The 12307-nt window shown below is 38.5% G+C and overlaps 1 protein-coding gene across 22 annotated transcripts in view; it reads right to left on the minus strand.

The window, feature by feature from the left end:
- Positions 1-12307, minus strand: part of szt2 (SZT2 subunit of KICSTOR complex) — a 121892-nt gene that overhangs the window by 12346 nt on the left and 97239 nt on the right. For 9 of the 22 annotated variants that reach the window (XM_082136078.1, XM_082136090.1, XM_082136087.1 and 6 more), the window contains 7 exons: positions 11987-12189; positions 10835-10940; positions 9959-10042; positions 8583-8657; positions 5835-5927; positions 2216-2429; positions 1932-2115 (listed from right to left, as the gene is read on the minus strand). In XM_082136078.1, the coding sequence (XP_081992204.1) occupies positions 1932-2115; positions 2216-2429; positions 5835-5927; positions 8583-8657; positions 9959-10042; positions 10835-10940; positions 11987-12189 (959 nt within the window). The remainder of the gene's footprint in view (positions 1-1931; positions 2116-2215; positions 2430-5834; positions 5928-8582; positions 8658-9958; positions 10043-10834; positions 10941-11986; positions 12190-12307) is intronic. The other 13 variants (XM_082136085.1, XM_082136079.1, XM_082136081.1 and 10 more) reach the window with 4 other exon arrangements.

Below are 12307 nucleotides of genomic sequence, written 5' to 3' on the forward strand. Positions count from 1 at the left end.
ATTGTGAATATAGGGTGAGGGTTGGGTTGTTTGGTGCAAAATGTAAAAGTTTGGTTGGTGTTAAAAATTATGGTATTGTTTGTTATCTTGCTATGAATATAAAATTATATATATATCAATATTAGTGCTGTCAAACGATTAAAATATTTAATCGCGATTAATCGCATTAATGTCCTAGTTAACTCGCAATCAATCGCATTAATGTCATTGTTAACTTGCGATTAATCACATTAATGTCATAGTTAACTCGCGATTATTCACATTAATGTCAGTTAACTCGCGATTAATCACATTGTCATAGTTAACTCGCGATTAATCACATTAATGTCATAGTTAACTCGAGATGAATCGCATTAATGTCATAGTTAACTCGCGATGAATCGCATTAATGTCATAGTTAACTCGCGATGAATCGCATTAATGTCATAGTTAACTCGCGATGAATCGCATTAATCCCATAGTTAACTCGCGATTAATCACATTAATGTCATAGTTAGCTCGCGATTAATCGCATTAATGTCATAGTTAGCTCGCGATTAATCGCATTAATGTCATAGTTAACTCGCGATGAATCGCATTAATGTCATAGTTAACTCGCGATGAATCGCATTAATCCCAAAGTTAACTCGCGATTAATCGCATTAATGTCATAGTTAGCTCGCGATTAATCGCATTAATGTCATAGTGAACTCGCGATTAATCACATTAATGTCATAGTTAACTCGCGATTAATCACATTAATGTCATAGTTAACTCGCGATTAATCGCAATTAATTGCACATTTTTATCTATTCTAAATGTCTCTTGATTTCTTTTTGTCCCATTATTTTTTCTCATTTTAATGCTCTTATCAACATGGAAAAGTGGATCGGCTTGCTTTGTGCAAATGTTTTTTATTGAAAACAACATTGGCATATACTGTAGTGTTCAATTTCACACCAACATTCTCACTTGGAGCAAATAATCTCTCACACAATGTAACACTGTCCATCAATAAAAGGGTGAAAGAAATACTGAGGTCCTGATATTGACGAGGGGGCGGAGAATTCGCATCAGCTGTGTGTGCTTGGCCAACAAGTGGTATTTCAGACTGGACGTGCTGCGATGATAGCTCAGTTCACAATGACAAAACACACAGATCACTTTGGTCTTGTCAATTGAACCATTTGGCCACTTTTAAAAAATTAAACTTTCCATTCAGAATCTTACTGGCATCCATTTTGGCATCTCGCGCTCATCATTCATCCACCCAAAACGTAACGTTAAAGGGGGTCGCACATTGGACGAGAAGCGAAGTGCAGCGCCTCGTATTTAAAATTCGAACACATTATTTTCTATGAGTGTACACACACCGGCGGCGCCATTCTGCGTTTTTATTGCTGGCCATAAACTGAGAAAGTGCGCATCCGATGTGCGATACAAGTTGTCCTAGACGCGGCTTCTCGTCCACTCTTTGGCCGGCTCGCAAGCCCAAACAAGTGTGTGCGGCGTGCCTGTTGTTTTGTTTCCGGTCTAGCTGGATCCGGTGGTGTTGTAGTTTTACTAACATTACTAGTTGTTGCAAAAGCATGTGAAAAAAACGGCAAAGTTTGCTAGGCGTTAATCGCACGCAAAATGTTTTTACGCTGTTAAAATGGGTTTGCGTTAACGCCGTTAATAACGCGTTTAACTGACAGCCCTAATATATATATATATACATATATATATATATATATATATATATAGACACACACACTGGAACTAGAGTTATATAAGTGGTGGGAAAAAGAATAAGCTTCTGCTTCATCCCGCTCCTTTTCGAACATATTGTAATTATTGTTATAATCCTTTATAGATATTTTTTTTCGCTATGTGGCAACATACTTATTGTATTTTTATTTGTATCTTTATGTTGTTCGAAATAAAAAGAAAGAAAGAAAATAAAGAAATACCTGTTCCACAGAGCGACCAGCGCATACTCATGCAGGTCTGTGCTCGGCGCCCCCTTTTTGTTATCAGTTGTAACTGCAGCCTTAGACATGCGCAAGGGCTTCATCCCATAAGTCCCAGCGTGATCAGTGATGTAATTATACAGCTGATGTGCGGTGATCATCCCCGTTGATATGGAGAAACTCCCTAGTACACAAAAAAAACATTATGCATGACTGGCAAAAACATTTAAATGAATATGCCAGACTGTGTGCTTTAGCTGACTCTTATGAGCTTATGCACTCACCCTGGAAGACGTGGTTGCGTCCAAATTTGGGAATGTCCGGGTGATGGGCGATGAAGTCCTCCAGAAAGCTAGTGAGCTGGTATCCCTGACGAAGGGTCATGTGACAACCCACGAGGTACTGATGCACCACACGCAGGTGGAAGTCGTAGCTGAACGAGTGAACGTGCATCAAATCCCGGACCTTATCGCACTCCTCGGTGAACAGCATGGACAGCTGGGAGCAAAAACACACATGCATGCAGTTACTCACACTGGTGCAGGATCTCAACACAACCCAAGAGAAGCCGCCTGGATCAAAGGCATCCAATTCCCCAGAGGAAGACCGCAAGCAGTAGCAGAAACATCATCCCATAACCTCTAAATCCTGATAGCGGCACTAACTCATTTAAAGAGCTTCTCCTACAGACGCTCAAATGAAACCAGCCTCAAAACCAAAGGCCAACATCAAAAGAAGATAAACATGAAGAGAAATTAAACCTTGCTTAGGACCATTGATCAGATGATCAATCCAAGTTCTATTATTACAAATTAGATTCTCATTACTTTAATAAGATGATTTATTTTTAATCAGCATAAAGTAAAACACAACAAGACTACTGTTATGTATAATTACTTAACAAATATGTATCTTTTTGTTTCATGTTACAGTAACAAAATGCACAAAATCCTATAAATAAATATGTTGTGAATGGCTGTGACAGTGTCATACAATTTACTTCTCGTGTCGTTCCTGGTTAAGACAGCGTAACTATCATGAAAATGAAGGCCCAATGCACAAAATCTTAATGGCCCTTGATTTGAGGGTGAAATTGGAATTAGACATGCTCTTGATACGCTTCATGAAAGTCACTCAAGCGCACATGAAACCTGACATTACACGTCTAAAGCTTGACTTGTGAGGAGCAAAACCCACCCACCTGACGCCAAACCTGTATAAGAGTCTTTTTAAAATACTCTGATATAATCAACATGATAATTGCATCCTATTTAATTAGATCTCACATCAAAAGCCGTGCTTACAAAAGCATTAGTGGCAAATGCAAATGATTTGAGAGGGAGAGAGCGGGAGTAATTACAGTACAATGGGAGCAGAGAGGGTGAGGAAGGCGACGGCGACGGCTAAACCCTATTACCACTGTCGCTTTCATCCTGACCATTACCCTGGAACAAATGCAAATAAGTCTAATCAAATCAAAGAGTTGAGGATTTAAAAAAAACCTGTTCATTTTACACTGTCATGGCCGTTCCCATTTACCTCACGCAATTGCACGAGAATCGTTTTTCACGTCAACATTTTGAAATCCACCAGTGGCCCATTTGACGGAAAGTTCTGCCACAGGCTGAGGAAAGATAATAGCGTTTGTCCATTTTGCTCTCAGTCATGTGAGGGTGTGTAAAACTGCTTTTGGAAACACGGCGCATGAAAACAGCTCAGTTTGCTATGATTGCAGTGGTTGTGTTTGTATAATCACACTCCAGACCCTGAGTCATGCGTTAACCAAATGCTTGCATTCAGAAAAATAAGGCCGTTTTCAAGACTTGTGTAAACATTTCCCAATGCACTATTGATGTTTTCCCAGATGCCAGAAGGCACACAGGTCAAGTTCTGTAATGTTTCACCAGAGACATTATAAGTAGGGGAGATTGCCCACTTGAACAAATATGAATGAATGAAATCCTACGCTCAACGGAGCAGCTGTAGTCCTGCCCTACAGGTACAACAGCCAATATCTGTTTGATGGAGCCATCGCTACACTTAATAAAGCTGCTGAAAGCCTTATGGTGCAAAAAGTCAATCCTCTGTTTGTTTACTCTTGAACATTTGCATTATCTGGACGAGCCTGAAAACGTTCTTGAGTGATTTGAGCTTGGAATACCACTATTGTCAGATGTTATTCCTCATTTGGAGTATATTGCTTGAACAGAATTTTGACAAGCACTTCTGGAGATTTTAGTGTCTCTCCATTCAAGCAGATAAAGCTGTACTTCCATGGTTGGAAACATCTGCTCGAGGCGTTACGGAAATGACCGTTGAGTGAACTTGCCTTAAAGGGACTTCGGCATCGCTTAGAGAGTTTGAGGTGTTCTACTTTCTAACTTTCACCGTTTATACTGTAATATGTTGTCGTTTTACTCATTTCTGACTACCTGGTAACCTCACCAAATCACCAAATCAATAACAAGTCCTAAAAGGTCCATAAAGTCAACATAAAAATGTGTACTTTTTAATGAATGTATCTTGTCTTATTGTGTGCACAATTCAAATCAAAATGCAATAATTGGTAACACTTATTTTAAAGGTGACACAGTCACACGTTACATGTACTTACTCTTTCAATAACAGTAATTGACTAATTAATTTTGCATAGTAACTTAACCTTAACCAAACCATAACCCTATAGTAAGTATATGTAGCTTAATTAATATTACTCAGCATTTATTTGTGATTACACTGTAACAATGTTACCTTAAAATAAAGTGTAACCCAATAATCAGCTGCATCTCTTCTCTACAGCCAATATAATGTATTAAAGGTGCTCTAAGCGATGTTGGGTGACGTCACTTCTTGTTGACGTTCGAAGTATTGTCAAACAAAACGGAGGCTAGCTCTACCCTTTTTCCTCCTCATCCCGCTAGAGAACGCCCCCCACCCCTGCCCCCACCCCCAAATCATTCTTGTCGATTATTATTGGCTGGAACACTGTTTGTTATGTTTCGTGGTCCAGGCTGGGCCAGTTTGTTTTTGTTGCCGTTTGTGGAGCCTGGGCTGTCTACAGACATCGTGTTTTTTTACAGTGTGTTCAGGGGACAGGCAGCTAGCGGATAGTGAGGAGATGTTTGCAGTATGTGACAAAAAATGTTTCGGCCCTAAAAAAACGTGTGACATCGCTTAGAGCACCTTTAAACTTCCATTTCAAACCCACCTGACTCAATTCCACTTTTCAAAATCCAGTCAATTCCCACATTTGTGTTTAGATCCTTTACACTCAGAAACACACCAGATTTTGGAAGTAAAATAGATTGTGTACAGCATTTATGTTGACTTTATATCTTGTGTTTCCTAGCTAGCACTACACAGATCTTATGTCAGGCACATTAAGAATAAGCAGAAGCCGCCATGGCAAAGTGGAAACGCTCCACTTGTGATTTTCTCATTTTGAAACAGTTGTGAAAAATCACAGTATATCAAATGTTGATTGATAAAGAACAGCCTCCGAATTACTGTTGATGGAGACATAAAGGAGACAAGCAGATCCAAATTAACATGCAACAAGAGCAGAAGAAAATCAGGGATAATCATTGAGCAAAGGAAAGAGATCATTGGCCTATGAGAGCTGCAAGAAGAGTGACCCCGTGACCTCCCAGAAGATGCCACATTCATGAGCATCTGCATTTAAATACAGTAAAGAGACACAACCGCGTGTGCGGCTGAAGAAGAACCCCAAGATGCATCGCTGAAGAACACAGACAAAACACAGGGAAAGGAACCATCTGATTTTCAATGAATGGGCAAGACTGGAAGGGGAGGAGCCAGGCACTACATGGGGGAGGAGTCTGAGGGAAAGACTGAAGCCTGATTGGTTGAAGATGAGCCCGCCCCGAGGATGTAGAGACATACCGCAGAGTCAGAGACCGTGGGCGTCTCGGGGAACGGCTTGCTAGGAGGTTTGTTGAGAAGTGAGCCCTGATGGAAAGAAAGAGTGAGATGGGACTAGACACACACACACACACACACACACACACACACACACACACACACACACACACACACACACACACACACACACACACACACACACACACACACACACACACACACACACAATGTGCAGAACAGTGAGACACACACACAAACACAGAAGATAACACACACAAACAGAGACAGATGAGAAACATGCCACACAGAGAGGTTAGAAGTCAATTTACACAAAAATGAACACATGCACAAGCTGACTGTCACACGCTAATGAATGAGGGTGTGATACAGGAAGTGACACGGAGATGATCAATAATGATGAGGCATGAGCTGTGTGCGGTCCTTTATAGATGAGAAGCAGGTGTGACCTTTCACTTTTTAACTAAATATCCACTGCTTATGGCTCATGCTCATATATTATCTCGTTCGGTACGTAGATATTATTAATTACTTCATAATTAATTCAGCGGTGATTCACAATCAGTATTCCAAATTCTATTGTTAATTTTTTTTTTTTACATGATCTATTCTCAGTGTTCCCAATTCCTGGAAGAGTATTAGTAACAGTACAAGTATACATTACAATAAATATTAATAATGAATTTATAATGTAACATGCCAGGAAGAATTATAATAATCATAATAATATTCAGTATATAAATGTTGCTATGTCAGGTCATGATCAGAAAACAGTGGCATTTGTGTGTCACTGACGTACAACTGACACAAAATACTGAATTAGTCACATGGGCAACACTTGTCAATCAGATTCAATTTGTTGACATTAGTTAATGTGTTAAGTATCATGAACTAATAATGAACAGTGCTTGAACATCATTTATTAATACAGGTAAAGGTAAATGTTAATATATTTATATGTATAATATATTTTTATACCATACTAGTAAATCCTGTGAACATTGTTCATTCTTAGTTCACGATTCCTAATGCAATACTAATGTTAAAAAAATTAAACTTATTGTTAAGTGATACCATCACAAAATTTTAATAATTTATCTGTTTAATGTACAGTATAAGGAAGAACTCTCACAATAAAACATGCATTATATTTGCAAATTATTTAAATTGGAATATTAGCCAATTTGCAAGTCTATTCAAAATTAAAACATCATGCATAATGTTTTTTTTTTACTCTATACATTTACAATGTAACAGGGTTGGCATAAAATATGGTTTGAAAAAGATATATAGTATGAATCTACAAGTTCATCATAGTTTGTACGTTTTAAAGTCCCCCTGTAGTCAATCATTTTATCCCTTAAAACTCATCTTTGATCACCAAAATAACATATTTAAATGTTTTTTCCTTGAAAAAAATTCTTCATGCCTTAAAATATCTTGAATGTAACTCGACACCTTTGCCTCATTTAGTATGCGCGGTTCTATGAATATGCAAATGAGCCCCACCTCCACTCACTCACTCAACTCAGAGATCCTCTGGTTGACGATCACACGTTGATCTGATTGGTTACAAGGTAGTTTGTGACGTCAGAAACACCAGCGATTTCAAAGCGTGTGTTTGAGACTGTCTTTGGTTCACTGCAGTTTTAAGGAGAAAATACTCAGCAATGCTGTCGACTTATGAATTTACACATGGTTTGTCTTAAAACATATAAAAAACACCACATAGACATAAAAACTACATTAAAACCTTGATTTTCACCACAGGGAGACTTTAAGACTGGCTTAATAGTTTAAGAATTGATGCAAAACAACAACAACTAAAATATGTGTTGATCACTGGAGAGAAAGATGTTGCACTAATGTCTATGGCCGTAACAGCCCTGGTAACGTGTGCCTAAGATAGGAGAACATGGCTTCATGAAAGTTCAGCAGTGACCTTTTTAAATGCACTTTATTATTAAAAGAACAAGTTTCTAGAACAAATGGCACCGTTTCCTGACCTTTAAATATGGTTGTAACAAGTCAAGACTTCAAAAATGATTTGCTGATTTTCACAGTGAATTTGATGAAGAATGTCCTCTTTGTCCTTCAACAATAAGTGGATATATTTGGTTCTCCACGAACAAAAACAAGTATTAACATAGCGGAATAATGACCTCAACTTGACTTTTCATTCCTTATGAAAAATAATAACACTGTTTGCCCACCAAATTGGCAGATGGGGATGTTTGCTGACGCAATCGAAAACTATGGATTCTAATAGAACAAATATAAGTTAATGAATTTTCATTACTGATTCCTTGTGACTTTTATTCCTGTTGGCCCTCAAGCTCAGTTTGAAGAAGCTGCACTCACAAACAACCAAACACACACGCTAATGACTTAATCGCTGGATATGAGCAGCTGTGATTGGAGACACCTTATGGGCTTCTGGCGCTCAGAAGAAATCAGAGCCTCCTGCTGAGAAACATCTGGAGACTTACAAATATTTACACTTAATTACTTCTCATTTAGAGCCAACCTGGACCCACTACACATTAAATACGCCATCAGAGACAAATAGACAGATTTTTGACCAGTGAATCCTGCAAACAAAGGAGAAGATTGCTACTTGTAGCTCACATTAAATATCTATAGACATTACAGGAAGGCACATACAACAGATGCACAGAAATACAATATGAACTCTTGAACACTTCATTTACTCTCACTCTTTCTCTACATGGACTGTGATGATGCCGTTACCTGAGAATTAACCGTCTGGCCCATGGGAATCCTCGAGCACTCTAATGCAAACTGCTTCACGCAGAAATAACAGCCCTGAAACAGAGTCAGAATGAGATTATGTGTTAGTAGAGGAACAGTTATGCATCATCACTGCTTTGTTCAGCATATTCAAGAGCATATTCAACAGAGAAATTCTTAATGCCAAAATAAATCCAATTTGACTCTTTCTTAATTCAACCAGGTCACGACTCACCTGTGCACATTTTCCCCAATGAACAAAAAATCCCATTTATCTCTTTCCTATAATCACCTGTCATATAGAAACACTTTTCACCAACCAATCAATTCTTGATTCTTGTTGTTTCATGCTGACTTTGATGTTCATGAATGTGTTGATGAATGCTTACTTCATCTTACTTTATTCTAACTTTGTAATTTTATCATTATCATTATTATTGATTTTATTATATATTGTTATTATTACTATTTCTAACACTTAAGTTCTTTTTTTGACTGTTGACACCGGACAAAAGTAGTAGTAGTACATCTACTACTAATAGGTTTTGGAATTAGTTAAAATTTCTGACCATAATATGAACCTTAGCTATAAAGTATGAACCTTATAATTACATATTTTTTATTATTATTATTTTTGTTGCTGTTATCATTATGACTATTAATAATAATAAATAAATAAATGCTAATAAAAACAATAATATTAATAATACTTATTATTATTATTATTGTAAGGTTCATACTTCTGGTCAAACTACATATTACAAACTTCAGCAAACAGGCAAAGGAAATGCAAATCTGCAAACAAACAAACAACAACAAAGAAAACAAAAATAAACCCACTTCAAACACACTTTATGGACTTAATCTTGTGTTTTTGCCACTGACTCTTGCATAAATAATCTACTAGTGTTCACATGAACATTTCTATGAACGATTCACATTTTTCTCATGGGTAAACCGAGCTTTCAATCAGAATTCATGATCAGTAATTCACACAGAACTGAATAAAAGCATTATAATGGTTAAAAATTGCACTAATCGCTTATGTGAGCACATCAGCTATGACAACCCTAATATAAAAAAATAATTACTTTGAAATTTTATTTAAACCTGATATTAGAAATGAGAAGGACTGAAGATCAAATAATAATGTGCTGTATCCTTGCTGTTGATTCTGTGTGTTCAAATATTAATAACCACAAATAGCGCGAGAGCGAGACAGAGTCCATTAAACATCTCTCTCCTCGCCGTCCGCGGAGACTTTCACAGCGTTCTTGTGAAAGCCCAGCGTATGCTCTCGGCTGATGTGCTAAGAGGGCGATACTATCCCTGATCTGCACTGAAGGCCGAGAGACACAGACGGATGAAGGTCTTACTTGAAAAGCCAGTTCCATCAGTACGATGCCTCCCGGCAGCGCTCTCTGCAGGTGATATGACGTCGAGCTCGATGCACTGCTCTGCTGAGAGAGGCAGACGGGACACAATCACTGTGTGTGTGTGTGTGTGTGTGTGTGTGTGTGTGTAGGTTTGGCTACATTGTGAGAGCCAAAAGTTCTCACTTATATAGTGAAATATTATGATGACCAACTAGTGAGTACATTTTAATGCTCCACATTTATTCTAATTCACATGTTTCTGTGATTGGTAGGTTTAGGGGTAAGGGTTTGGGTTAGGCCATAGAAAATAGCATTAACCTGACATAAAATCATTGGGAGTCTATGCCATGACCTCACTAATACAGTACCTGTCAATTTTTGTTTCATGTTTTTGGAAGAAGTTTCTTCTGCTCACCAAGGCTGAATTTATTTAATTATAAATACAGTAAAAACTGTTACATTGTGAAATTTTATCACAATTAAAAATAGCTGTTTTCTGTGAATATATTGTAAAATGTAATTTATTCCTGTGATGTAAAGCTGAATTTTCAGCATCATCACTCCAGTCTTCAGTGTCACATGATCCTTCAGATGATTTGCTGCTCAATAATAATTTCTTATTATTATCAATGTTGAAAACAGTTTTTGCTGCTGAACATTTTTGTGGAAACAATTTAAAGACTTAATTTGTCATTTTTGCCTTTATCCGGAAAGGATCCAGAATGGGCACAAGGACTGTGTCAATGCAAAGAGTGCCAAGTGTGTGTGTGTGTGTGTGTGTGTGTGTGTGTGTGTGTGAACTGTGATACACACAGATGAAACCTGTGAAGCGTGACTGAATGGTTGAATGTGGATGAGCAGATAATGGTTGTGTACCTTCGGGCTGTCTTCACTCTTCTGCTTATTATATGAGAAAGATGAGAAGGAAGATCTGCCTTCAGTGGATAAAGAACTCAACATGGCGGCTCGGGCTCGAGCGATGCTGCAGAGAGAGAGAGAGAGAGAGAGAGAGAGAGAGAGAGAGAGAGAAGAGAGAGAGAGAGAGAGAGAGAGAGAGAGAGAGAGAGAGAGAGAGAGAGTGTCAGAGCTGACCCCGTCAGTAATGCGGCCCTCATGCTGGAGGTCAGACTGAATCACACGCTCCTGCTGCTTAATACAGTGTGTCGACCATTAGCACCTCACACACTTTACAGAGAATTCAGCAAAGTGCACTTATTGTTGAACATATTGTTGCCAGGTGACTTCATACCATGTTTGATATCACAGTTTGGATGGATGCGTTCTGTGCAGGTTATGCTTTGTGACAAAAACTGAAGTAAGAAATTGTATTGAATAACACTTTCCCTTTTTATACTCAAGCTAATGTCAGAAATGTATAGTTCAAAACAACTGGCTTGAATTCCAGAAACATATGGTGGTTTCCCACTATTAGTAATTACTAGAGTTGCATGATATATCGGCCACCATATCGGTATCGGCCGATATATATGTTCGTTTTTAATGTTATCGTTATTGGCCCAATAAGAAAATATGGCTGATATATTAAAAAGCCGATAAATAATGGATAATTTCCTTCAGCTGAGACACCTCAGATGTGCACTGTTCGCCATGATGGTTTTGAATGGCTTGAAATATGATTGGAATCACTTCTGCAAATCTGTCATAAAGGCTACATAAAATGATAATTATTATTAGAGATCATTATATTTGTGTGCTTGGGACATTGATTTTAATGGTGAGACTTTTATTTGTTTTTGTAATCAGGCTCTCAAAAATTATAAATAAAAATGTGGGTTTAGCCAATATATTGGCTATCGGCTTTCAAATATAAAGATGTATCGGTTATCGGTATCAGCCATAATGTTCATATCGGTGCATCCCTAGTAATTACGACTTTTGTGGTGGCATTCATGTGCATTCAACTCAAAAATTCAATCTTTCCAACATGACTCGTATGCACCATTACGGTCAAACCGCGTGTGTTTAGTTTTGTTTGTGGGAGATGGTGTTTTCCTGCGGGACACAGACCTGCGAGCGGGCGACTGCGGTCGGACCTGCACCAGGATGAAGCCCATGCTCTGCAGATACTGCACATACTGCTGGAGGAACGTGCTGGAGATCTCCTGCAGCCACGGCTCCTCCTTCAGGCGGCTCGGAAGCATGTCTGCAGAATCCGTGCTGTAGCTGCGATCCCTCCCGGATGCCGTGGAGTCACTGGAGCGATGCCGCTTCTGTAACCAGAGAACGAGAGAGAACCCGATATCACTACAGAGAGAGAGAGAGAGAGAGAGAGAGAGAGAGAGATCCTACTACCCATGTAGTCTCACATAGCCAGACTTTTGACTATCA

Source organism: Leuciscus leuciscus (genome assembly GCF_965113295.1).
Source record: "Leuciscus leuciscus genome assembly, chromosome: 14".
Classification (NCBI taxonomy): domain Eukaryota; kingdom Metazoa; phylum Chordata; class Actinopteri; order Cypriniformes; family Leuciscidae; genus Leuciscus; species Leuciscus leuciscus.